At 37.3% G+C, this 27,103-nt stretch overlaps 4 protein-coding genes across 6 annotated transcripts; 1 reads left to right on the forward strand and 3 right to left on the reverse strand.

The window, feature by feature from the left end:
* Positions 1-3,170: 3,170 nt before the first annotated feature.
* Positions 3,171-6,870, reverse strand: LOC103403837 (endo-1,3;1,4-beta-D-glucanase-like). 2 transcript variants are annotated; one of them, XM_017323632.3, is made up of 7 exons: positions 6,597-6,870; positions 6,276-6,297; positions 5,732-5,858; positions 4,606-4,696; positions 4,296-4,385; positions 4,093-4,193; positions 3,171-3,675 (listed from the first exon to the last, which is right to left on the reverse strand). In XM_017323632.3, exons 1-7 carry the CDS (start codon positions 6,742-6,744, stop codon positions 3,535-3,537), a joined length of 720 nt encoding a protein of 239 aa, XP_017179121.3. In that variant the 5' UTR covers positions 6,745-6,870; the 3' UTR covers positions 3,171-3,534. The 2 variants fall into 2 exon arrangements, with proteins under 2 accessions (XP_017179121.3, XP_070671162.1); XM_070815061.1 differs by having other exon boundaries at positions 4,093-4,385; positions 6,597-6,822.
* Positions 6,871-10,203: 3,333 nt separating this feature from the next.
* On the reverse strand, positions 10,204-13,023 carry LOC103416837 (endo-1,3;1,4-beta-D-glucanase-like). The gene is made up of 7 exons (XM_017327194.3): positions 12,760-13,023; positions 12,440-12,461; positions 11,896-12,022; positions 11,496-11,586; positions 11,186-11,275; positions 10,983-11,083; positions 10,204-10,565 (listed from the first exon to the last, which is right to left on the reverse strand). Exons 1-7 carry the CDS (start codon positions 12,905-12,907, stop codon positions 10,425-10,427), a joined length of 720 nt encoding a protein of 239 aa, XP_017182683.3. The 5' UTR covers positions 12,908-13,023; the 3' UTR covers positions 10,204-10,424.
* Positions 13,024-18,228: 5,205 nt separating this feature from the next.
* LOC103403832 (endo-1,3;1,4-beta-D-glucanase-like) lies at positions 18,229-21,247 on the reverse strand. The gene is made up of 7 exons (XM_029095632.2): positions 20,959-21,247; positions 20,638-20,659; positions 19,950-20,076; positions 19,539-19,629; positions 19,259-19,348; positions 19,058-19,158; positions 18,229-18,645 (listed from the first exon to the last, which is right to left on the reverse strand). The coding sequence occupies exons 1-7, from the start codon at positions 21,104-21,106 to the stop codon at positions 18,487-18,489; spliced, it is 738 nt and encodes a 245-aa protein (XP_028951465.2). The 5' UTR covers positions 21,107-21,247; the 3' UTR covers positions 18,229-18,486.
* Positions 21,248-21,303: 56 nt separating this feature from the next.
* Positions 21,304-25,953, forward strand: LOC103403833 (ribonucleoside-diphosphate reductase small chain A-like). 2 transcript variants are annotated; one of them, XM_017323631.3, is made up of 9 exons: positions 21,304-21,701; positions 23,040-23,200; positions 23,372-23,420; positions 23,527-23,653; positions 24,344-24,409; positions 24,546-24,662; positions 24,891-25,053; positions 25,192-25,262; positions 25,366-25,953. In XM_017323631.3, the coding sequence occupies exons 1-9, from the start codon at positions 21,539-21,541 to the stop codon at positions 25,478-25,480; spliced, it is 1,032 nt and encodes a 343-aa protein (XP_017179120.3). In that variant the 5' UTR covers positions 21,304-21,538; the 3' UTR covers positions 25,481-25,953. The 2 variants fall into 2 exon arrangements, with proteins under 2 accessions (XP_017179120.3, XP_028951463.2); XM_029095630.2 differs by lacking the exon at positions 24,344-24,409 and having other exon boundaries at positions 21,392-21,701.
* The last annotated feature ends 1,150 nt before the right edge of the window (positions 25,954-27,103 follow it).

The raw sequence follows: 27,103 nt of genomic DNA on the forward strand, positions 1-27,103 counted from the left end.
GAGGGGTTGTATTATGTGGATGACATCATTCCTAGCAGAGCTAATGCAGTTCAAGCATCCCATACCAATAATTTACAAGAATTTTGGTTATTGTATCGTTTGTTAGGACATACTTCGTTTGGTTATTTAAGGCGTATGTTGCCTAGTTTATTTCATGAAATAAAAAAATCAGACTTACATTGTGAAGTATGTATTCTTGCAAAGAGTCATCGTGATTTGTTTTCTCCTAGTATGAATAAAAGATTTTTTTTTCCATTTGATCTTGTGCACTCTGATGTTTGGGGTCCCTCCCTTGTTACTACACTTTCTGGTATTAAATGGTTTGTTACCTTTGTTGATGATTGCACATGTATGACTTGGATATATGTGATGAAGAATAAAAGTGATGTTAGTATGGTGTTCCGGTCTTTCTCTCATATGGTTACAACACAATATTCCTCTGTTATTAAAGATCTCCGCTTTGATAATGGAGGTGACTATATAGGTGTCTAGTTATCTAGCTTTCTTCAGGATCAAGGAATTCTTCATGAAACTACTTGTCTACATACTCCGCACCAAAATGGGTTTGCTACGAGAAAGAATCGTCATATTTTGGAAACTGCTAGTACCTTCCTTATTGGTGCATCCGTCCCTAAACATTTTTGGCATGAAGCCGTTACTCATGCCGTGTATGTGATTAACTGTATACCATCTCAGGTTGTGGACTTCCGTACACCTCTCCAAGTTTTGACTGAACATGTTCCCATAGTATCTACTAATACCTTAACTCCTCGTGTATTTGGATGTGTTGCATATGTTCATATCCACAAGATTCATCGTAGCAAATTGGATCCGTGTGCCCTTTGATGTGTATTTGTTGGGTTTGCCTCTCAACAGAAAGGGTACAAGTGTTATCATCCTGAAACTCGCCATATGTGTGTGACCATGGATGTTACTTTTTCTGAATCTGAGCACTTTTATTCTTCTATCCCGTCATCTTCAAATCACCAGAGGGAGAACACTAGTGGTGATCAGAATGATCTTGGATGGTTAGAGATACCATAAATTATGATATGTAGTTCAGAGGGAGCATGTGTTAACGATAATGAAAATAAAGGGAATCAGCAAGAAGCTGTCGAGATATTGAACTAACCGCTGTCTGCCAAGGCAGGTGCAGTACTTTAGTAAGAGTTTGCCAAGACAGGTACAGAAGATTAGCGAAAGTCTGCCGAGACAGGTACATCAGATTGGTAAAGTCCTGCCGATCCAAGTCCAACCGCCCAGCAGCTAGTTGCTACCGAACCAAGTGCAGTAGGGGAAATAGTGTTATCTGCCGAACCTCCATTACCTTCTCTCTCTAGCTCACTGCTCAATGTGTTTTCTCTGAATATCCTTGAGGTAAGTACAACGGATGAGCATGTAACTAATCCAAATAATGTTGTAAGTACATATAAGTTGCCGCTAAGGTAAAATCGTGGTCTTCCGCATGATAGGCTTTTTCTCGAATGAAAAGTGAAGTATCCAGTAGAAAATTATGTGTCATGCAAGAACCTTGCTCTAGAACGTCAAGCATGGGTGAATAATGTGGAAGCAGTTCAAGTACCAACCTGAGTTGAGGAGGCATTGAAGGATCCGAAATGGGCTGCTGCAATGGATGAAGAAATGATGACACTACATAAGAATGATACATGGGAAGTAATGGAACTACCGAATGGGAAAAGGCCGGTCGGATGTAGATGGGTTCTTACAATTAAATACAAGGCCAACAGATCAATAGACAGGTATAAAGCAAGGTTAGTGGCAAAAGGTTATACTCAAACGTATGGTGTTGATTACTAGGAAACATTTTCTTCAGTAGCAAAGATGAATACAATACGAGTTCTTATTTCACTAACTGCAAATTTGAATTGACAACTGAAACAATTTGATGTTAAAAATACTTTTCTTCATGGGCATTTGGAAGAAGAAGTGTATATGGATTTTCCTCCGTGTATAATGCTGAAGGGAAAACCAGAGTATGTAGGTTGCAAAAGTCTCTTTATGGACTTAAGCAATCACCTCATGCATGGTTTAGTAGATTTACTCAAGTTATCAGAATGAATGGATATTATCAGAGTCACTCCGACCATACGTTGTTTGTAAAACGGAGAAGCGGTAAAGTGACAGCCTTAATTATTTATGTGGATAACATGATAATAACAAGTGATAATTCGGAAGAGATGATGAAGCTGGAAGCAAGTCTTGCCGCCGAGTTCGAGATGAAGAATTTGGGAGACAAAATATTTTCTTGGAGTAGAAGTGGCTAGTTCTTCTTGAGGTATTTTCTTGTCTCAACATAAATATGTTATGGATTTATTAAAGGAGACAGGCATGCTGAGATGTAAACCGGTGGACACTCCTATTGTAGAGAAGCATTATTTAGGGATTTATCCAGATCAAGTGCCAGTTGCCAAAGGCATATCAGAGATTGGTAGGGAAACTAATTTATTTGTCCCACACTCGTCCGGATATTACTTATGCAGTAAGTGTGGTGAGTCAATTTATGCACTCAAGTGTGGAGCATATGGCGGCAGTTATGAGGATTCTTGCATATTTAAATTCTGCTCCTGGACAGGGAGTTTTGTATAAGCCTCATGGACACATGAAGATTGAGGGATTTACTGATGCTGATTGGGCAGGTGATGTGACTGATAGGTGTTCTACGTCTGGATATTTTACATTCGTTAGAGGAAATTTGGTTACTTGGCAGAGCAAGAAATAGAGGGTGGTGTCTCGATCTTCTACCGAGGCCGAATACAGGGGCATGGCACATGGTGTGTGTGAGATTCTTTGGCAACGAAAGTTACTTTGGAGTCTCGAATTTAAACAAGAAGAGGCAATGAAATTGTATTGTGACAAGTTGACAAGAGAGATAGCAGAGAATCCAGTACATCATGATATGACTAAGTATGTTGAGGTTGATCGACATTTCATTAAAGAAAGGCTTGAGAAGAAGATTGTTTCAATATTGTTTGTGAACTCTGAAGAACAACTTGCAGATGTTCTTACTCATGCCGTGTGTAATAGAGCTTTTGATGACTCACCTATCAAGTTGGGCATATGTGATATCTATGCACCAACTTGAGAGGGAGTATTGCGTGAGTCAATGTATAGGAAAAAGGAATGTAAATATTGTGTAAATATTAGTCATGTTTTAGGAAGGTAATATTAGTGTCCTTTATTGTTTCCTTATGTAATAAGGATTGTATGTACTTATATTCAGAATTATGGAATACATGAAAATTAAGCTGTAAAATTCTATTACAAAACTTGACAAACAAATAACAACAACAACAACAAAACCTTTTTCCACTAAGTGGGGTCGGCTATATGAATCCTAGAACGTCATTGTGCTCGGTTTTGTATCATGTCCTCCGTTAGATCCAAGTACTCCAGAGACATTATTTATCCATTACAAACAAATACGAACATAAAACTCCAGAGGCATTATTTATCCATTACTAATAGATAGCAGCTGATAAGGAAAACCACTTCAACAAATCTTGATGAGGCCACTCACTTGACATGGTTCAAGAACCACTTCAACAAATCTTGATGAGCCTCCTCGGCAGATTTACAAGCTGCTTCGTCTTCAACACTGTACCTCACCGTCCACCCATGTGACACTTTCGGGAATATTTTCACATGGCTCTTAACCTGTGATTCCACAAAACCAACAATCGTTTCAACAAATTTCAAAAGTTTACCACTACAAGCTACCATAGTGGTGAATCCTAATGTGAAGGAGGGTGTTTTTGGTGTTGTCCTATCATTTCTTCAAAAAGAACAAAATGAAAATGTTTTCAAAGTTCGTACAAAACGGTATATGACCCTGATTGGAAATTAAAATTGAATATCTTAACGTAGCATATAAGCTCTCTGGCCCCCTTCCCTTACAAGTCGTTTTTTTAAGGGCAAGTTACCTATAACTATAAGCCATGCATAATTATATTTCATAATATGATAGAAAAAGTTCGCCATGCATCCCAAGTTGAGGAATGTCCATGATTAGAATAAACAAACTAACAAAGCCACAAAAGTATTGAAGACAGTTCGGATGAAGGAGATTCCTACCTCAGGTTTTGCAGTTAAAACCTCTTCAAACTGTTTCACGACTTCAGGCGGAGACATCCGATCAATCTCAGCTCCAAGTATAGAAATAGGAACCTTAACCTCTGAAGGTAAGTCCAGGAATAGGTCATAAAGTGAGTGTGAGACTAATTTTTTGTTCCAATAATAGTGTATATATTTCCTGAATATTAGTACAGGTATCTTACCCTTGATATCATCCACAGTGACTAATGACGGATGACACAGAACAGCAGCTTGAATTAAAGCGTGCTTTGAAAGTTCAACCACAACCTTGGCTGAAAACAGCGCAAATAGTTCAATGTCAACCGAAACAATATTTTCCATATTGGTTGAACTACTGAAACAAGAGTGATAAGTAAAACATTGCCTAAACATTATCCAAATGTCTAAACGAGAAACGTTTTTGTTACACTCAAGAAGCAACAAATTAAATTTATATAAGGAAAAATGAAATAGAACAACTAAGATGTTAACGAGAAATGAACGTGAACTCACCTCCCCAACAGAAGCCTGCAGCACCGATTGCAGAAACACCTTTACTTTTTAAAGCTTCAAGAACTGGCTTTGCATCCTCAAATCCCTTGTCCTATCAATCCCAAAACAAGATTCAGAAGCTAACAATACTTGAACATACATATCCAAATTGCAGAAAAACTTCTATAACACCCCAATGCCAGGGACTCGTAATTTAACCATTGTCACAAAATGTGGAATCAGCCTAGTAGTGAACAACCACAAAAAGTTTTAACATAACAACTGCGACTCCCAAGCTGAACCCACACACAAAAGCATATAAAATATTTTTAAAAACTCAAGAATTGCATAGGGCAACTTGTAAAAGCACTTTGATCGTTAAAGAAACAACACAACAACAACAACAACAACAAAGCCTTTTCCCACTACGTGGGGTCGGCTATATGAATCCTAGAACGCCATTGCGCTCGGTTTTGTGTCATGTCCTCCGTTAGATCCAAGTACTCAAGTCTTTTCTTAGGGTCTCTTCCAAAGTTTTCCTAGGTCTTCCTCTACCCCTTCGGCCCTGAACCTCTATCCCGTAGTCACATTTTCGAACCGGAGCGTCAGTAGGCCTTCTTTGCACATGTCCGAACCACCGGAACCGATTTTCTCTTATATTTCCTTCAATTTTGGCTACTCCTACTTTACCTCGGATATCCTCATTCCCAATCTTATCATTTCTCGTGTGCCCATACATCCCACGGAGCATCCTCATCTCCGCTACACCCATTTTGTGTACGTGTTGATGCTTCACCGCCCAACATTCTGTGCCATACAACATCGCTGGCCTTATTGCCGTCCTATAAAATTTTCCCTTAAGCTTCAGTGGCCTACGACGGTCACACAACACGCCGGATGCACTCTTACACCTCATCCATCCAGCTTGTATTCTATGGTTGAGATCTCCATCTAATTCTCCGTTCTCTTGCAAGATAGATCCTAGGTAGCGAAAACGGTCACTTTTTGTGATCTTCGCTAGATTGCTCCAGTCATTAGTGTGGATAAGTATATAAATGGATAGAGATAAGTATATAAATGCACTCTTACACCCTAAAGAAACAACACAGATATGCATAAAAGTAGACACAATAACAAAAGAACCAACCGGTCCATGATCTTTTATCCAAACAGAAATAGGTCTGTTGGCATCTTCAGGTGCATAAGGGTCTTTGTTAAGGAAGTCGGGAACCACAACGAAGAACCCAGCAGCTGCAACTTTGTCAGCAAGCTTCCTTCACAATGAAAGGCAGGTGGCATTAGTTAAAGGGTACAGGATATTATGGAAACACCGAACAACATGAAAATATCTGAAGTCGGTAACTGGCACATGAAATTTTATCCTTCTGTAAATTATAGAGTGAACAATCTAAAATACCGGTATAGATCTTCAAACCATCATGAAAGGTTATTGTAAAAGTCAGGGGATCCGACAATTGTTATACGATATCTGATACTGATAGACAATCCGAAACTATTGGTTGCAACTATCCTTCAAAAATAAGTCAGATATAGATATAGAATCATAGATTACAGACCTACTGTAACTTTTTCTTTTTTTTTTCTTCCTTAACGATTGAATTATTTCAAGTAAACTGCTCATCAAATTTAAGTAGCAAGTGTAAATATCCGAAAGCGAAAAGTCATCATACCTCAAGTTTGGAGCTTCAAATCCTGAATGACAAAGCAAACATTCAACATTACAAAGCAGTTATACAAAACACACACTTTCATCACAGATTTGAACAACACATAAGCTAGATTATCAAGACTTTATCAGAATTGGAGGGAAAAAAATCCAAAAATTCAAAGGGGAAGGGAAAATGTCATAAATTTAGGAAACCCATCAACAAACATAGCCTAAAAATCAATACCCATTAAACCAAAAACCCAAATAAAAATAGACAACAAGGAAACAAACCCATGTCGTAGAATGAAGAAAGGAGAGGTTTTTTAAGTGGTGGGAAAGTTACCATAAACGTCAGAGATGAGAAGAACAGCAAGGTTGGAATCAGGGGAGCCAGTGACATAGGAGTCGAGACCGCCGAGGCTTTCGACATGGCCGGTGCCGCTGGAGGGGTTCAGGGTCGGAGGGTTTGAGCAGCACTCAGAGCTTGCCATGATTTCTTTCCTTTTCTCTCCCTGAATTCACTCTTGGCTAAATTGGATTGTTCATCCTGTGGTCACAAGAGACTTGCACGATGGCGTAGCGAAAAAACTAGGAATTAAATCCTGTGGTATAGAATGTTAGCAAATTTAGTTCAAAAGTAAGATTTTTGTTAAATAACTGTTAAAGGTTGGGGTAAAATTGTATTTTCAGTTCCAATTGACATTGAATTGGCGTTTTTTTTTATTTAAAAAATTAAGCATTATTTTTTTTGTTAATTGTTATAAAAAAAATTATTTATTTTAAATGTCAATTGGAACTGAAAATACAGTTTTACTTATACTTTTAACATTTAACAGAAATCTTACTTTTTGACTAAATTTGCTAACATTCTTGACCACAGGGGTTTAATTCCTAGTTTTTTCACCACGGGGGTCATCATGCAAGTTTCCTATGATCACAGGGATGAATAATTCAATTTGGCCTTCACTCTTTGTCAGTGTTTGATTGAGCTAGCATAGCGGAGACTATATTTAAATAGGGAAATTTTATTTAGACCCTAAAAACTTATTTCCACACCCAACTTAATTATTTTTAAGGAAAACTAATGAAAAAAGCTTGAAAACTTTGAGTTTTAATGATAAGGACAAAATAAAGGGTAAAGTGAATAGTACCAAGATTGACTTTTTAGTGTAAAAATATGGTTTTTCGTTAAAGTGAACAGTACCGGGTGTTTTTCATTAAAGTTCCATTTTTTTTATCATTGAACTCTCCACTTTACCCGTAAATTAATGTGAGATAAGAAAAATATATTGAAATGAGATGAACCCATATCAGCCCCCAACTCCCATCGCTTTCAGGCAACTTCTTCACTGACCGGGTAAATTTTTCGTGTCGGCGTCTTCTATTTTTAGGCTCCTTTTCCTTTCTCTTTGTTCTCATCCTCTATTCTCTCTCTCTCTCTCTCTCTCTCTCTCTCTCTCTCTCTCTTTAATTCTCACTTCCTTCAACCGACAAATGCCGACGTAGATGGGGGCTTATAGAGTTTTTGACGACGACGTGGAGAATCACGACCAAGGGTGCTTTTATGTTGTATGGAAGGCGTTCGATGTCAAAGCTTGTACGGAAGGTAAATGGGCTGCCATGTAAGGTAGTTTGATTTGAAGTTGCCTTGAAAATCGTCGGCAAATCTCTGGTGGGGTTTGAGGTAGAATAATGGTGGGTGTGGAAATACATTTTGATTTTGTTTTTTTTGTTTTTCAGTTCTATACAAGGGTGAATTAGGAATTTGAATAAAATATTTTTAAAGAAAAACTAATGAAAATAGCTTGAAAACTTTGAGTTTTAATGATAAGGACAAAATAAAAGGTAAAGTGAATAGTACCAGGATTGACTTTTTAGTGTAAAAATGTGGTTTTTCGTTAAAGTGAACAGTACCGGGTGCTTTTCGTTAAAGTGCCCTATTTTTAAAGTTGGGTGTAAAAAGAAGTTGAATGGGTTTTAATAAAATTTCCCATTTAAATATAAAAATTATTAAGTATTACAGTAGTACCACGTCGTCCATGATGCTTTTATTTAGGGGTGTGATATCCACACACTCCTTTTTACTTCTCCCATACCTTTTTAGTTTTTGACCATCGGATCGGATGAATTGAAGAAAATCAACGGACAGAAATTAACAAGGGGTGTGTGAGAAGTAAAAAAAGATGTGTGGATAGCACACCCCTTCATTTATAATTCGATATTAACCGTTTATTTGTTTTTTTGGCTGAACTTTCAACTTGTTTTAAAAAATTACCAATTAAATAAAAAGAAAATATCACCCGTCCATCCTCATCTCCCATTTGGATTCATCATGGGTGAATAATGTGGAAGCATGGGTGAATAACGTGGAAGCAGTTCAAGTACCAACCCGAGTTGATGAGGCATTGAAGGATCCGAAATGGGCTACTGAAATGGATGAAGAAATGATGGCACTACATAAGAATGATACATGGGAAGTAATGGAACTACCGAAGGGGAAAGGGCCGGTCAGATGTAGATGGGTCTTTACAATTAAATACAAGGCCGACAGATCAATAGACAGGTATAAAGCAAGGTTAGTGGCAAAATGTTATACTCAAACGTACGATGTTGATTACCAGGAAACCTTTTTTTCAGTAGCAAAGATGAATACAATACGGGTTCCTATTTCACTAGCTGCAAATTTGAATTGGCCACTAAAACAATTTGATGTTAAAAAGTAGTGTTTATGGATTTTCCTCTGAGTATAATGCTGAAGGGAAAACCGAAGTATGTAGGTTGCAAAAGTCTCTTTATGGACTTAAGCAATCACCTTGTGCATGGTTTGGTAGATTTACTCAAGTTATGAGAAGGAATGGATATTATCATAGTCACTCCGACCATACGTTGTTTGTAAAATGAAGAAGCGGTAACGTGACAACCTTAATTATTTATGTGGATGACATGATAATAACAGGTGATGATTTGGAAGAGATGATGAAGCTGGAAGCAAGTCTTGCCGTCGAGTTTGAGATGAAGAATTTGGGAGACAAAATATTTTCTTGGAGTAGAAGTGGCTAGTTCATCTTGGGGTATTTTCTTGTCTCAACGTAAATGTGTTATGGATTTATTAAAAGAGACAGGCATGCTGGGATGTAAACTGGTGGACACTCCTATTGTAGAGAAGCATTATTTAGGGATTTATCTAGATCAAGAATCGGTTGACAAAGGCAGATATCAGAGACTGGTAGGGAGAGTAATTTATTTGTCCCACACTCGTTCGGATATTGCCTATGCAGTAAGTGTGGTGAGTCAATTTATGCACTCGCCGAGTGTGGAGCATATGGCGGCAATTATGAGGATTCTAGCGTATTTAAAGTCTGCTCCTAGAAAGGGAATCCTGTATAAGCCTCATGGACACATGAGGATTGAGGGATTTACTGATGCTGATTGGGCATGTGATGTGACTGATAGGCGTTCTATGTCTGGATATTTTACATTCGTTGGAGAAAATTTGGTTACTCGGCAGAGCAAGAAACAGAGGGTGGTGTCTCAATCTTCTGCCGAGGCGGAATACAGGAGCATGGCGCATGGTGTGTGCAAGATTCTTTGGCTACGAAAGTTGATTTGGAGTCTCGGATTTAAACAAGAAGAGGCAATGAAATTGTATTGTGACAAGTCGGCAAGAGAGATAGCAGAGAATCCAGTACAACATGATAAGACTAAGTATGTTGGGGTTGATCGACATTTCATTAAAGAAAAGCTTGAGAAGAAGATTGTTTCAATACCATTTGTGAAATCGGAAGAACAACTTACAAATGTTCTTACTCATGCCGTGTGTAGTAGAGCTTTTGATGACTCACCTATCAAGTTGGGCATGTGTGATATCTATGCACCAACTTGAGGGGGAGTATTGCATGAGTCACTGTATAGGAAAAGAGAATGTAAATATTGTGTAAATATTAGTCATGTTTTATGAAGGTAATATTAATGTCCTTTATTGTTTCCTTATGTAATAAGGATTGTATGTACTTATATTCAGAATTATGGAATACATGAAAATTAAGCCGTAAAATTCTACTACAAAACTTTAAACAAATACGAACATAAAACTCCAGAGGCATTATTTATCCATTACTAATAGATAGCAGCTGATAAGGAAAACCACTTCAACAAATCTTGATGAGGCCACTCACTTGACATGGTTCAAGAACCACTTCAACAAATCTTGATGAGCCTCCTCGGCAGACTTACAAGCTGCTTCGTCTTCAACACTGTACCTCACCGTCCACCCATGTGACACTTTCGGGAATATTTTCACATGGCTCTTAACCTGTGATTCCACAAAACCAACAATCGTTTCAACAAATTTCAAAAGTTTACCACTACAAGCTACCATAGTGGTGAATCCTAATGTGAAGGGGGGTGTTTTTGGTGTTGTCCTATCATTTCTTCAAAAAGAACAAAATGAAAATGTTTTCAAAGTTCGTACAAAACGGTATATGACCCTGATTGGAAATTAAAATATAATATCTTAACGTAGCATATAAGCTCACTGGCCCCCTTCCCTTACAAGTCGTTTTTGTAAGGGCAAGTAACCTATTACCATAAGCCATGCACAATTATATTTCATAATATGATAGAAAAAGTTCGCCATGCATCCCAAGTTGAGGAATGTCCATGATTAGAATAAACAAACTAACAAAGCCACAAAAGTATTGAAGACTATTCGGATGAAGGAGATTTCTACCTCAGGTTTTGCAGTTAAAACCTCTTCAAACTGTTTCACGACTTCAGGCGGAGACATCTGATCAATCTCAGCTCCAAGTACAGAAATAGGAACCTTAACCTCTTAAAGTAAGTCCAGGAATAGATCATAAAGTGAGTGTGAGACTAATTTTTTGTTCCAATAATGGATTAGATATTTCCTGAATATTACTACAGGTATCTTACCCTTGATATCATCCACAGTGACTAATGATGGATGACACAGAACAGCAGCTTGAATTAAAGCGTGCTTTGAAAGTTCAACCACAACCTTGGCTGAAAACAGCGCAAATAGTTCAATGTCAGCTGAAACAATATTTTCCATATTGGTTGAACTACTGAAACAAGAGTGATAAGTAAAACATTGCCTAAACATTATCCAAATGTCTAAACGAGAAACATTTTTGTTACACTCAAAAAGCAACAAATTAAATATATACAAGGAAAAAAGAAATAGAGCAACTAAGATGTTAACGAGAAATGAACGTGAACTCACCTCCCCAACAGAAGCCTGCAGCACCGATTGCAGAAACACCTTTACTTTTTAAAGCTTCAAGAACTGGCTTTGCATCCTCAAATCCCTTGTCCTATCAATCCCAAAACAAGATACTTGAACATATCCAAATTGCAGAAAAACTTTTATAACACCCCAATGCCAGGGACTCGTAATTTAACCATTGTCACAAAAGGTGGAATCAGCCTAGTAGTGAACAACCATAAAAAGTTTTAACATAACAACAGTCTTCATGCACTCCCAAGCTGAACCCACACACATAAGCATATAAAATATTTTTAAAAACTCAAGAATTGCATAGGGAGACTTGTAAAAGTACTTTGATCGTTAAAGAAACAAAACAGATATGCATAAAAGTAGACACAGTAACAAAAGAACCAACCGGTCCATGATCTTTTATCCAAACAGAAATAGGTCTTTTGGCATCTTCAGGTGCATAAGGGTCTTTGTTAAGGAAGTCGGGAACTACAACGAAGAACCCAGCAGCTGCAACTTTGTCAGCAAGCTTCCTTCACAATGAAAGGCAGGTGGCATTAGTTAAAGGGTACAGGATATTATGGAAACACCGAACAACATGAAAATATCTGAAGTCGGTAACTGGCACGTGAAATTTTATCCTTCTGTAAATTATAGAGTGAACAATCTAAAAATACAGGTATAGATCTTCAAACCATCATGAAAGGTTACTGTAATAGTCAGGGGATCTGACAATTGTTATACGATATCTGATACTGATAGACAATCCGAAACTATTGGTTGCAACTATCTTTCAAAAATAAGTCAGATATAGATATAGAATCATAGATTACAGACCTACTGTAATTTTTTCTTTTTTTTCCTTCCTTAACGATTGAATTATTTCAATTAAACTGCTCATCAAATTTAAGCAGCAAGTGTAAATATCCGAAAGCGAAAAGTCATCATACCTCAAGTTTGGAGCTTCAAATCCTGAATGACAAAGCAAACATTCAACATTACGAAGCAGTTATACAAAACAGACACTTTCATCAAAAAATTGAACAACACATAAGCTAGATTATCAAGACTTTATCAGAATTGGAGGGAAAAAATCCAAAAATTCAAAGGGGAAGGGAAAATGTCATAAATTTAGGAAACCCATCAACAAACATAGCCTAAAAATCAATACCCATTAAACCAAAAACCCATATAAAAATGGACAACAAGGAAACAAACCCATGTCGTAGAATGAAGAAAGGAGAGGTTTTTTAAGTGGTGGAAAAGTTACCATAAATGTCAGAGATGAGAAGAACAGCAAGGTTGGAATCAGGGGAGCCAGTGACATAGGAGTCGAGACCGCCGAGGCTTTCGACATGGCCGGTGCCGCTGGAGGGGTTCAGGGTCGGAGGGTTTGAGCAGCACTCAGAGCTTGCCATGATTTCTTTCCTTTTCTCTCCCTGAATTCACACTCTTTGTTGGTGTTTGATTGAGCTAGCACAGCGGAGACTATATTTAAATATAAAAATTATCAAGTATTACAGTGCTAGCACGTCGTCCACGATGCTTTCATTTATAATTTGATATTAACCGTTTATTTGTTTTTTTTTTGCTGAACTTTCAACTTGTTTTAAAAAATCACCACTTAAATAAAAAGAAAATATCACCCGTCATCCTCCTCTCCCATTTGTATTCCACCAAACAGTTAAATTTCGTCAATATTTTTACAAAAAAAAATAATAATAATAATTCTTTTTCGTTTTGATTGTAGGATCATTTTCCACTTAATCCATTAAGTTTGGGATCTAAGCCGTTCAAATTTGATCCAACGATTACAATTATTATAACTTTTAAAGATCACCTTATTTATAGCCGTTTGATCAAATTTCAACAGTCAAAATCACAAACTTAATGAATTAGGTGAAAAGAAATCCGGATAATCCCTTTCCGTTTTGATTGATTCTCATTGAATTTCAAGTGACATGTGAGACTTCTTTTATATTTTGTTTTTTATTGAATTCTTTACTTTTTCAATGACGGGATGAATGACATAAGCCTAATGCGAAAAGTCTAAGGAGAATTGCTAAGAGCTAGAGTCCAGGACTACAATACTTCAAGAACGTGTTTACGTGTTCGATATCAGAATCAAAGGTCAGTGTGATTCCGATTACGGGTTATTTTTGTATTTACAAAAATTTGGATGAATCAAAATGGGTGGGGTCCACTTGAAATATAGGAATTGAATTCTTGATTTTGAAGGAATTGAACTCATGAGTAGGATGTGTCATTTGAATCCCGTCTAATTCCTAAAAACTCCATCTAATTCCTAAAAACTCCAAATCTGCCACTCAAATCAACAAGCCCAAACCTCTCTGCCTGCCTCCCATTCACCTCCCCGTGCGCCAATGAACCAATCTCAAGAATCCTAGAGCGTCTTCAGATATCGTAGTGAGCTGGTTGTTCTTTGGTTGTGGCATCGTGGTCGTGTGGGGATGGAGGTGCAACGAGCGAGAGAGATCAATGGATGCACATGAAATGATGATGAAGGATCCACAAAAAATAAAATGGAGGAGAGGGAGGGAGAGAATGGTGGCAAGGGTTAGCAGGGCGACCGTCCAAGGCCTCAAAAACTCGAGGGGCACCAAAAATTGATAGAGTAGTATATTCATATATATTTCCATAAGCATATAAATTTTGAAACCTTGGTTAAATCAATAAGAACTTTAGGCAGGAGTGGTGGTGTTTCGCTGCCAACTTAACAAAACGATGTTGTGTTTGAAACCCGATATGTTCATTTTTTTTTTCCAATTTTTTACAATATTCTGTTTGGGATCAATGCAAGGCACCTCATGCTTTTCCTTTCATGCCTTTCCCCTCACCATTTAACATCTGGATGTAATTTGCACAACAAACTAAACATTTAACTTAATGCTAAGAACTCATTAAAATACAAATAATTAATAAAACAATAAATTAGAAATATGGTGCCCAACACCTATTAATGTTCTTCCTCAACCCTTTTGTCGTTTCTTTTAACTTCCCTGGGAAGCGGCCATAAGCCATGCCTCTCAATTTCTCTTATTTTATTTATGAAGAAATATAATTCTTGAAAAAATAATTTTACAGTAACAATCACATATGGTTGTAGGTCGGAGAAAATTGCAAAGGCATAGGGAGGAAGAGGTAGAATTGAAGGATTTTGATGACAAATATACCTAGCTAACGACTTTCAGAAAAAATTATGAAAAAAATGTCATTAGTTCTACAAGATTTAGGGGTTAAAATGTGAACGATGAGAGGTTCTTGTTGAGAGGCATAGTTGTTGCGACCCGTGGAGGAAGTGAAAGAGATTAATGTTAAAGTTTGAGGAAGAACAAAAATAGGTGGTGGGACTCAAAATTCTAATTATCTTTAATTCTCTCATGCATTGCTTATACATTTCAATTAAAAACTCAAAAATATGATATATTTTTTTAGTCACATATTGACAAAGTAAGTAAATAAGAAAAAACACCTCACAATTTTATATAAAAGCACTCCAAAATTTCAAGGGGAAACATCTACTTGTAAGCCGGGGTTTTTTTGGTTCCCTTCTTTCAAACCAAATGTTGTGTCATCAATAGAAATAAGCATGTTAATCAACCCTTAAATAATAATCCAATTATCAACTTCCATGTTATTTAGTTTACCATATTTTGTCTACAAATTTAGTCTTCTTAACATTACCCTTTCCAAATTATTAAATTTGGTGTGCTTTTTCTAAGTGTTATTTTATCGAAATCTTACCTGTAAAAACAAATCATTTTTATTATATATGGAGTTAGGACATATTTTTTTATGTCGTCTTGGGCCTCAAAAATCTCAGGACCGGCCCTGAATGGTGGCGGTAGCGGCTGTTGAGGACTGACGAAGGATACTAGGGAGAAGAGAAAAGACGTGAAAAATTAGGTTTCAAAAGGCAGAAAACTTGGGAAGTTATAGGGTTGGTATAAAAAATTGGGAGTTTTAACGAAACACTCCCGATACTGTTCACTTTTAACGAAAAACCACATTTTTACCCTTTTTGGTACTATTCACTACACTTTTATTTGTCATTTTTCATTAAAACTAAAAAAAATTTGGATTTTTCGTGAGTTTTTCTTAAAAAATTGGGTTTAAAAAGGTGTTGACCCTAAAAACTACTAAGCTTACGTGGCGCGCATGCCGAATAATTTATAAGCTAACTACGTCATTCGGTTGAATGCGGGGCGTGCCAACTCGTCGGCCGAGCTTGGCCGATGAGTAAAATTTATCGATGTTGCGTTGGGTGCGCGGCTGACTTCTGCGTCTTGCAATTGCGACCGAGGAAGGAACACGTCTCAGCCTCTTGGGTTCTCGAACCTGAAGACAAGGCTATTATTCTTACAAAGTTCACGAATCGTTGTCGTTGGATTTGGTCACAATGATGGTATTCCTCAGAGTAAACTCACGTCGAATCGACACCAAAGTGTAAGGGCACAAATACTCAAAGCGGATATATGTCTTAATAGTGAACGTGGTTCGGCCGTCTGAATGCCGAACTCTAAATCCCACTTGAGAGTATCCAATCATAAAATAACTCGGCGTGCAATGCGCCGAGCTCAGTAAGTTGTAACACTTCACTTCGCCGAGAAGGCTAATGAGATGACCTCGATCAATAAGGATTCGGAAATCCTTCTCGACCGAGACTTGGATAGGTAACCAATCGCCTTCGCCGCAGTGCTGTTGATGCCAACGGAAGATGCTGCGAGATCGGCTAATTCTACGGTGACGGAGCTATCTATGCTGACTGAAGATATCATCGGTTGCTTTCACAGTGCTGTTGATGCCAACGGAAAATGTGTCAGCGAAAAGAGAAAATAAAAATCTCAAAGTTGTTGAGAGAGTTTGCGTAGGGCAGTTGTGTGTTGAATTGGAGGGGCTTTCAATGGTGTTCGCAACCTTGTATTTATAGACGCAGATGTGTGGTGCGGCTTCACACTAGTGTAGGATTTGATTTCAATTCACACTTATCAGCCAGAGTCCCAGTCAAATTCTTCTCAAGGTAAGCAGCAACCTATCTTCTAGATGTCATCATTATCTCCTTATTTTATGCAAATAATTAACATGCATAATGGCCTCCACGGCTCTGGAACCAAAGCATGCTGATAATTAACATGCAAATCTAGCCATTCACTTCCACAAGACTCGGTAAAAAACCCGCCAAAATCCAAGGATACATGCCATTTGGTGGTCATTTGCTTTCCTTGTGGAGACCATCAAAATAAACCTTTTTTCATGCCATCTTTATCCATCCAAACCATTTCCAACTTTTGCACGGCATTTAATGAAATTATCACATGCATGCATAAAAAATCATGGCTGGTAGTTTTGCATTATCTGCAAAACCACCCTGATCCCATCACATCACTTTACTTTGACTATTCCACACGTCTACACACATCCCAACTTAATTTGAACTGTACCACTTGTTTAGAGATATAATTCGCATTTATCAAGATAATTAAAAGATAATTATTATGATAAAAACCATAATATTATCTTTTAACAACAGCAAAACTATCTTCACTTTTCCATCTAACGGTTGAGAGCTATGCTCACTCAACGACCTTGATTGCACAGGCCGATGGTGTAACTTCAAATTCAGAAGTGAATTGGTAAACAACTTATATGAAACCAACACCATTCCTATTCCATTTCGTGATAATTTAGTAAACACCTTTCATAGGAATCTGATTCTAATTCCTCCCCAATCCAATTCTGCATCAATATTCCTTATCAATTCAATTCCTCCCATTTTGATTATGGATTAGTAAATGAGCCACAAGAGTATGACTCCAAACCAAACCCAGTACACCAAGTTGGTCATTTGTGAAAGTGAAAGGGTCTGTTATGGTTGGAAGTAAATTGCAGAATGTGAGTGATCAGTTGATGTATTGTGCATGCCTATGAGTTGCATATCGCAACTATCCATTAAAAGATCGTATTAGAGAAAACCGCTTAATGTGTGGTTCTGTTCGTTTTAGAATATAATTTTTTTTTTTATGATGCACTAATCAACTTCATCAAACTTATTAGCATGAATTATACCACTCGCCAAATACCAAACCTTAAAGCACCACATTGTTCTGAAACCTCTACCCTTCCGAGCAACAAATTTTATATACAAATATTGGTACCATAAAAAGTGCAGGCATTATTCTAATTCATAGTACATAGAACCCTGTTGATACGATAATGTTTAAATAATTCTTGTCTTTTAGAAACAATAGTGCTTTGCAGTGATGACAATACGAGTCACTTGACATGGTTCAGGAGCCACTCCAGCAAAGTCTTGATGAGCATCTTCTGCAGCCTTACAAGCTGCTTCGTCTTCAACGTCTGACCTCTTGTTCCACTTTCGGGAAATTCTTCACATGGCTTTTAATCTGCGATTCCATAAAACCCACGGCCATTCCAAATATATAACGCAAAACATTGAAGAAAGAAGGTAGAATATGTAAGCATATATTGATGATTTGATTATTACTTAAGTGTTGAAACACGTGCTTATTTCTTATTAGTGACATATCATTTAGTTTGTAAATTTAGTCTACCTAGCATTACTTTGTAAACATGATTAGTTAGGTAATTATTGGTAATATGTAATTAGTGTAAACATTCTTTTGCCTTCGCCCATCCCTCTTTTTTCCTTTGTATTTCCCCTCTGTTCCTAACTAAAGTGTGAAAACTGGTCATCATGTGCCGGAAACAAAATCATGAAGTTTATAAAACTCTCTTTTTCGGTGGGGGGCACAACCCATTGGGCATCTCGAACTAGTACTATACTTACATGACACCCAAATGGTGTTGGGGGTTCTTCCGGGTTACACGGAGGAGGCCGGTCGAGGACCGTCAGTTCAAACTACAAAACTTTACAAACACATACTAGTTCATAAAACTCCATAGGCATTATTTAACCGCTACCAATAGAAAGCAGCTGATAGGATAAGGAAATCCACTACAGTGATGATGTCACTCCCTTGACATGGTTCAAGAGCCACTCCAACAAGTCTTGATGAGCCTCCTCGGCAGATTTACAAGCTGCTTCGTCTTCAACATTGTACCTCACCGTCCACCCGTGTGACACTTTGGGGAATATCTTCACATGGCTCTTAACCTGTGATTCCACAAAACCAACAATCGTTTCAACAAATTTCAAAAGTTTGCCACTACAAGCTACCACAGTGGTGAACCCTAATGTGAAGGGGGGGTGTGTTCGTCGTGTTGTCCTATCATTTCTTCACAGAGAACAATTTTTGAAGTTCATACAAAACAGTGTACGACCATGATTGGAAATTAAATAGAATGTCTTGGCATAACATATAAGCTCTCGAGCACCCTTCCCTTACAAAGTTACAAGTCATTTTTGTAAGGGCAAGTTACCTTTAACTACAAGCCATGCACAATTATATTTCATTATATGATACACAAAGCAGGCATCTCAAGTTGAGGAATGTCCGTGACTAGAATAAACAAACTAACAAAAGCACAAGTACTGAAGACTGTTCGGATGAAGGATATATTCCTACACCAGATTTTGCAGTTAAAACCTCTTCAAACTGTTTCACAACTTCAGGTGGAGATATCCGATCAAACTCAGCTCCAAGTATAGAAATAGGAACCTTAACCTCTGAAAGTAGTTCCAGGAATAGACGAGTGTGAGACTAACTTTTTGTTCCAATAATGGTGTCCAAGGAGATATTTCCTGAATATTAATACAGATATCTTACCCTTTATATCATCCACAGTGACAAATGTAGGATGACACAGAACAGCAGCTTGAATTAAAGCGCGCTTTGCAAGTTCAACCACAACCTTGGCTGAAATCAGCGCAAATAGTTCAATGTCGACCGAAACAATATTTTCCATATTAGTTGAACTATCCAAACGAGAAACATTTTTGTTACACTGAAAAAGCAACAAATAACCCACAAAGTAAATGGATTATGGAGATAAGGAAAAATAAAATAGAGCAACCAAGATGTTAACAGGAAAGGAAAGTGAACTCACCTCCCCAACAGAAGCCTGCAGCACCGATTGAAGAAACGCCTTTTCTTTTTAAAGCTTCAAGAACTAGCTTTGCATCCTCAAATCCCTTGTTCTATCAATCCAAAAACCAGATTTAGAAGCTAACAATACTTGAACATACCCAAATTGCGGAGAAACTTTTATAACACCCCAATGCTAGGGACTCGTAACTTAACCATTGTCACAAAAGGTGGAATCAGCCTAGTAGTGAACAACCATAAAAAGTTTTGACATAAATAATCATGGGATTGCCAAGCTGAACCCGCACAGATAAGCATCTAAAATATTTTAGTAAACTCAAGAATTGCATAGGGAGACTTGTAAAAGTACTTCGATCATCAAAGAAACAAAACAGATATGCATAAAAGTAGACATAACAACAAAAGAACCAACCGGTCTATGATCTTTTATCCAAACAGGAAGAGGTCTATTGGCATCTTCAGGTGCATAAGGATCTTTGTTAAAGAAGTCGGGAACCACAACGAAGAATCCAGCAGCTGCTACTTTATCAGCAAGCTTCCTTCAAAATGGAAGGCAGGTGGCATTAGTTAAAGGGTATACGATATTGTGGAAACACGGAAACTACAAAGTGATTCCACAGTTTTCTTCGATGAAAATAGCTGATGTCGGTAACCGGCACGCGAAATTTTATCGTTCTGTACATTACAGAGTGAACAACCTAAAAATACAGTTATAGATCTTCAAATCATCATAAAAGGTCATTGCATAGGCAGGGGATCGGACAATATCTGATACTGATATACAATCCGAAACTATTGGTTGTAACTATCTTTCAAAATTAAGTTAGATATAGATATAGAATCATAGATTATAGACCTACAGTAACTTTTTTTTTTTTTTCTTCCTTAACGATTGTATTATTTCAAGTAATTACTCATCAAATTTAACCAGCAAGTGTCACTGATGTCCCCGAGTCAATATCCGAAAGCGAAAAGGGACAGCATAAAACGTTCGGGTGCAAGAAAAAGCGATTCGCAGAATTCATCTAGCACATTATCCACTGCAAATAAAATTAGCAGTCGAAAAACCAATAAAGAGACTAGTCAACTAGTCACCATACCTCAAGTTTGGAGCTTCAAATCCTGCATGACAAAGCAAACATTCAACATTACAAAGCAGTTATACAAAACACAAACTTTCATCACAGAAATGAACATCACATAACCTAGATTATCAAGACTTTATCAGAAATGGAGGAAAAAAAAAATCCAAAAATCCAAATAGAAATGGAAAATATCATAAATTTAGGAAACCCATAAACAAACACAGCCTAAAAATGAATACCCATTAAACCAAAAACCATAAAAATAACGCAATAAGGAAAGAAACCCATGTCGTTGAACGAAGAAAGGAGAGGCTTTTGAAGTGGTGGGGAAGTTACCAAAAACGTCAGAGACGAGGAGAAGGGCAAGTTTGGAGTGAGGGGAGCCAGTGACATAGGAGTCGAGACCGCCGAGGTTTTCGACATGGCCGGTGCCGCTGGAGGGGTTCAGGGTCGGAGGGTTTGAGCAGCACTCGGAGCTTGACATTCTTTCTTCTCCTGTGTAGCAAAATAACGTAAAAAACCGGACAATCAGAGAAGCAGTTCCAAACTTCCAAACCCGCCAAAATTGGGTTTCTTTTTTTCTTTTACAGAGCCCAGTTCTCACAAGGCAAAAAGCGAGTGGCCCAACCCGCCAAAAATGTAACCGTCCTCACTACGTCGCCGTTTTTACAGAAATTCCGTGCCACTGCCATCCGCAATTGGAATTCCAAACATCAACCACCATGCACGAAAACAAACAAAAAGAAATATAATTTAAAAAAAATAAAATAAAAATAAAAATTTATCTGCGACCGGCCTTGTCTGATACGCTATCCCATCAAAATTCAACATCGTCAGTGATTTTTAATAGCGTCGAGGTTTTTGTAGGCTTTCTCCTTAACCCCCACAGAACACGACATCTGAAAACTGCAAAAACATGGGTTCTTTGGAAAATGGGAGACAGAGAGCAAGTGGAGAAAGAGCAGAGCAGGAGGAGGAGCCGATATTAATGGAGCAGACGCAGAGGTTCTGCATGTTTCCTGTTCGTTACAAGCAAGTCTGGGAGATGTACAAGAAGGCCGTGGCCAGTTTCTGGACTGGTAAGTGGTAACTTCTTCGTTTTTACCTCTTTAAAGTTTAATCCTTTTTTGAAAACCAGAGCAAATATTCTAAGTATTTTTTGTGAATTTTGGTGTTTTCTTGCTTATCTGTGTGTTTTCTGAAGTGAGTTTCTGTTAATTTTTCAAAATTCAGTTTTTGGACTGGTAACTTGTTCATATTTCCCTCTTTTAATCTTCTTTGTAAGAGACAACACAGGTTCCCATATTTTCTTTTGAATTTTGGTTTTTTCTTGCTTTTCTGTATGCGTTTTGAAGTGGGTATTTCTTTATTTTCTTCAAGTTCATTACTTTTTGTTTTTGTATCTGTGCAATGTAAGTGTTTTCCCTTTGTCTTTGTTGGAATTTAAAAGAAATATGAGGTGGGGTTTTTTAATTCTTTTATTTTGGTTCCAAAATTCAGTTGTGTAATTACTTGGAAGATATTGTTACTGTTGGTTCATGAAAGTAGCGTCTTCTTTTCCTTAAATGGATCCGCAAGAATATTAGTTAAAAAAATGTGGTCATGGCGTCTGCTTTGTCTCTCTGAAGGGGAACAAATTTGGGATTTTCTTGTGCTTTGGGAAATAAATTAATTATCTTTATTCTCTCTCTTAAGTTTATTGTACATTACTTGTTTTTGAATTGTTACATGAAGAAGCAATTATCAAACTGTATGAAAATCCAACAAAATCGGAACATGTTCGAACGGAAACCCTTTGGGGGCTGCGTATTTCAACTGCAATATGATGTATGAAGGCATATTGATATGTCAAATACAGTATAAGTGGGTAGCATTGCCTCTGATTTACTTGGTTTGCTTTTGTGGTAAATAGCACTAGTATATAGTGTCTTACTCTGGAGATTTCTGAGTCTACAATCTCGAGCATATAAGTTCTTCACCTTCTACCGGACAGCTCTAGTCTTTGGCGGGTGTAGAATGTGGGCATAAGGCATTTATTTCAGCAACTTGATTCCTTATGTTTAATAAGAACCTTGTTCTAACCTTCAACGCATGGCATGGAAACTGTGTTTGTATTTATCCACAACAATGTAGTTTTTTAACAACAACCTGCCTTGCACAATTAGTCTGATATATATCCAGCTCAGACTTGCAAGCTAAGCTTTTACAGCAATTACCACCACAACTAATCTTTCTAATCTATTGACAAGTGTCAAACATTTAACAAGGGTCCCTTGAGCTAGTAGAATTATACTCGTACGCACTAATTTGTTTAACCTTTTCTGGTATCCTATCAATGTTATGCTGTTGAGTAGATGTTCCATTATTTTTATTTTTTTGCCATGGTATGTTCTAATGACATGTTAATTGGCTTACAGCTGAGGAGGTTGATCTCTCCCATGATATACAGCAGTGGGACGCTTTGTCTGACTCTGAAAGACACTTTGTAAGCCATGTCCTTGCATTTTTTGCCGCATCTGATGGGATTGTTTTGGAGAATTTGGCTGCAAGATTTCTAACTGATGTTCAGATTCCAGAGGTGACTTCTTTTCTCTGGTCTGTTCTTTAGATAAGATGCGAAGAGTTTTTGAAGTTCCCAAGACCTAAGTTTCAACTATTTATCTCCTTAGTTTCACCCCTAAGATTCAGATATTTAATTTTGTTTTCTCCTGGTTGACTTACTAACATCAAGGTTTCTCATTCTTCACAGGCTCGGGCATTCTATGGATTTCAACTTGCAATGGAGAATATCCATTCGGGTAGAGCTTAAAACATAGTTTCTCTGGTTTCCTTAGTTGTAATGTATATGGCCACCTGTCTAAGGAATTTTCTCCTTGTTCCTTTTTAAATACTGTCTACCATCAGAGATGTACAGCTTGCTTTTGGAGACATACATCAAGGATTCTACGGAGAAGCATAGATTGTTCAATGCAATTGAAAGCATTCCTTGTGTGTCTAAGAAGGCTAAGTGGGCTTTGGATTGGATACACAGGTACTCATGCTTTCCTATGAGTGAATATAATATCGCTAATAAGGGAAGGGAGATAGTACTTTTTGACAATTTTGTATGGTTGGACGTGTTTGTGAATGATATATGCGATCACGAGCAGTAGTATATGAGCATTAATTTGTACAACTCAGGTACTTGAATTTTTAATGTAGAAGTCCTCTAGTCCTTTCAAAGATTAAATGTTTAGATTTTGTCTGAGAAGAGAACAGATTGTTTAGATGTGTAGGAGGGCCATTTATGTCAAACTGCGGTATTGGACATCAGCAGTAATATTGAACTTCCTTCCGTGTGAAATTATACGTAATGACTTTCAGTTCAACCTTCAAGTGTGTATGGTATTGGAAAGGGGAGTGGGTTTTTAACATTCACTTGGTCTTTCCAAAGAGTAGGTTTATGCGCATAGGGAAAACGGGAGTGGCTCTTTAACCATGTATTATTCAGTTTCTAACAAAACAAAGAGCTCCTTCGGTAGTCTATGCTGTATCATATGTTGATATCACAAGATTCAAACTTAGTACCATCTGCTTCACTCTGCAAATTTAGAAGGCGCCTTTCTATATCCTGTCTGCTTGTTATCATCAAGCTTCATGTGTAGCTTGTACATAATCTTTGTTTGATTAGAAGCATGGCAGATGCTCCATAAACCAATTTCTTATTCTGCATGATGTGCAGTTCCAATTCATTTGCAGAGAGACTTGTTGCTTTTGCGTGTGTTGAAGGAATCTTTTTCTCCGGAAGGTAGTTTGGGCTTGCATTATATATGCTTGAGTTTGTATGTTTAATTGATACTTTTCGTTATGACGCTTGTATGATCTTTTCTTTTGTTTTCATCACCCTTTTCTCTCTTGTTTTTTACTTTATCGTTCATTCTCAGCTTCTGTGCCATATTCTGGCTTAAAAAGAGGGGACTAATGCCCGGGTTGACATTCTCAAACGAGCTTATATCTAGAGATGAGGGTCTTCACTGTGATTTTGCTTGCCTTTTGTACAGGTAATATCTATTTTCTTTCTGGTTCCCAAAATTGAGCTTCCTGTGTTGCTAGGCACAAGATAATAGTTATACGGTGTTGTTTTCACCTTCTTAGAACTCAGTGGTTTATTACTTTTAGTCCTCGCAGAATCCGGGAATTGGAGAAACTTGGGTAAAAAAGAGAGATTTAAAATTCTTTTCCATTTCTCGATATGCAAATGACGGAAACTATATTTGTTTTGTTATTAGTTTGTTGCAGAAGCAACTAAATTGGGAAAAAGTTCACGGAATTATAAATGAAGCTGTCGAGATTGAGACTGAATTTGTTTGTGAGGCCCTCCCATGCGCATTGATTGGCATGAACTCCGATCTTATGAGCCAGTACATAAAATATGTTGCTGATCGACTCTTGGTAAGTATCTCTCTGATGATTTCTTCCTCGTTTTTCATTTCTTTAATTCCTAGGTGATAGGGGAGTTGCGTTTAACTTGTATAACTATTCTCCGCCTTAGTATCAATATTCATATGGTAGAATGTTTCTCCTTTCCAGGTTGCGTTAGGTTGTCCGAGGAAGTACAATGTCAAAAATCCTTTTGACTGGATGGAGTTTATTTCTTTGCAGTGAGTATTTCTGAGAATGTGGTTTTGATTTGCCTGCTTTTAGTCTATTCTTGGAACCGGTTGACGGATAAATGATCTTGATCTCGTTTGCTTGATTCTGCAGAGGAAAGACGAACTTTTTCGAGAGAAGGGTCGGTGACTATCAAAAAGCATCTGTTATGTCAGGCCTCCAAGATGGTGGCAAAAATTTCATCTTCAAGTTGGACGCCGACTTCTAGTTCACCAAATTTGTATATTGTATTTCGAGGGAAGAGTCCTCTCTTGAGCTCAGGATGGGGATCCTCTTGACCAGCCCATCTGGGTCGTTCAAATTTAATCCAGCGGTTGCAATTATTATAACTTTTAGAGGGCCCCCTGTTTGGAGCCGTTGGATTAAATTTGAACGGCCCAGATGGGCTGGTCAAGAGGATCTCCATCCTAAGCTCAGGAGAGGATCCTCTTCCGTATTTCGAGGTAGTCATAGTCACCAACACTTGATAGTATGTATTGACGAGTAGTGCTATCGTCAATCAATCGCCCTCGCAAGCTTAGTTAATTTCTTATAATAGATGTTTGTGGGTTTCACAGTGGACTCATAAACATCAACGACCAGAAGCCCGGCCTTGTGCGATCAATCCTAGTATTTTTCATATATTCATTCTTTTAACTTAGGTGGTTGTCATTATCAATAAAGAATTTTTTGTTTCTATAATTTAATTTTTATTATTTATCATAATTTGGAATGTGCATAATATCATCATTGTGTTTGAAAAATGGTACATGCTTCAGCTGCTTTTCATCAGTGCTTCTGATGATTAGCCTTCTGACCATGGCATGGGTGCACCCTTTTCCCAATTTTGCTTGAATCATACATGTACTTTTTTATCTCTGCATACGCCAACATTTTTTCCAATTTGGTCTAAGATTTTGCTCGGGATAGCGTCATACGCGCATGTGAGTGACTTTCAGCTATTGATAATCTGTTGTCTTCTAAGGTTTATGATATTTATAATTTATGGCCCGTTAATTTAAAGCAAGCGATTAGCTAATATCCAAAAGCATATTTCCTCATTAGGGGTTTTCCTTAACCAACTCCAACGGGGAGTTGTCAATTGCTAAAATTTGGCACACAAAAAACAAATTCTTGATGGATAAATTGTTTTTCTTCTCCAACCCTTTAGTGTTGAATTTAGCAACTTAGCTATGTTAAATGTGAACAAGTGTTTTAGCATTGTTTTATTTTTTGTTAAACTTTTTTTCAAATTCTTTTTCTTTAGGTTATCTTTATTTAAATTTACGAAAATATAAGTTCCTAAAACAATCCAAATTTCCGACAAAGTTTGACGGACTTATGAGCTAAATACTTTTAATTATTATTTTAGCCCCTTGACATAAATTTGGACCGTTTGATCATATTCATCACTATTAAATTTGATCACATTTGATATCATCCGTTAGATATTTCTAAGAGAATTATGAAAAAAATAAAAATGAGAACTGATGTTGGGACTGTTGTGATTAAAATTATTATTTAGGAATGTGGTTGTGTAAACATAAAGTAAAATCCCAATAGAAGATCAAATCCTCATATGCTTCACAAGAAAACCCATCAAAACTAGTATAAATGGTACAAATCCTCACTCACGATGGGATAACCCAACGAAGTGAATATAACATTTTGGATAAAAAAACAAAAACAAAGAGCCATTGGCTCTCCTTTTTACGTAGAATTATCTCTCCTCTTATTCTAATCTCCTTCCTTCCCTTCTCTCACACTTTACTTTTCGTCTTACTGTCTCTATGAAAAATTAATATAAGATTTTAACGTAACTAAATATTAACCGTTCAAGTATGAGAGAAGA

This window comes from Malus domestica, chromosome 16 (assembly GCF_042453785.1).
Source record: "Malus domestica chromosome 16, GDT2T_hap1".
NCBI classification, from domain to species: Eukaryota; Viridiplantae; Streptophyta; class Magnoliopsida; order Rosales; family Rosaceae; genus Malus; species Malus domestica.

Bases quoted from the DNA above. Each gene is read 5' to 3' on its own strand.
- LOC103403832 (XM_029095632.2), bottom strand. From the start codon at position 21,106: ATGTCAAGCTCCGAGTGCTGCTCAAACCCTCCGACCCTGAACCCCTCC. The intron at 19,159-19,258 runs GTAAGATATCTG...AACTACTTTCAG, and splicing joins CACTGTGGATGATATAAAGG to AGGTTAAGGTTCCTATTTCT. The intron at 18,646-19,057 runs GTAGGAATATAT...GTGGAATCACAG, and splicing joins TTTTAACTGCAAAATCTGGT to GTTAAGAGCCATGTGAAGAT.
- LOC103403837 (XM_070815061.1), bottom strand. From the start codon at position 6,744: ATGGCAAGCTCTGAGTGCTGCTCAAACCCTCCGACCCTGAACCCCTCC. The intron at 5,859-6,275 runs GTATGATGACTT...TTCATTGTGAAG, and splicing joins TTTGAAGCTCCAAACTTGAG to GAAGCTTGCTGACAAAGTTG. The intron at 3,676-4,092 runs GTAGGAATCTCC...GTGGAATCACAG, and splicing joins TTTTAACTGCAAAACCTGAG to GTTAAGAGCCATGTGAAAAT.
- LOC103403833 (XM_017323631.3), top strand. From the start codon at position 21,539: ATGGGTTCTTTGGAAAATGGGAGACAGAGAGCAAGTGGAGAAAGAGCA. The intron at 23,654-24,343 runs GTACTCATGCTT...CATGATGTGCAG, and splicing joins GCTTTGGATTGGATACACAG to TTCCAATTCATTTGCAGAGA. The intron at 25,263-25,365 runs GTGAGTATTTCT...TTGATTCTGCAG, and splicing joins ATGGAGTTTATTTCTTTGCA to AGGAAAGACGAACTTTTTCG.
- LOC103416837 (XM_017327194.3), bottom strand. From the start codon at position 12,907: ATGGCAAGCTCTGAGTGCTGCTCAAACCCTCCGACCCTGAACCCCTCC. The intron at 12,462-12,759 runs GTAACTTTTCCA...TTTGTCATTCAG, and splicing joins TCTCATCTCTGACATTTATG to GATTTGAAGCTCCAAACTTG. The intron at 10,566-10,982 runs GTAGAAATCTCC...GTGGAATCACAG, and splicing joins TTTTAACTGCAAAACCTGAG to GTTAAGAGCCATGTGAAAAT.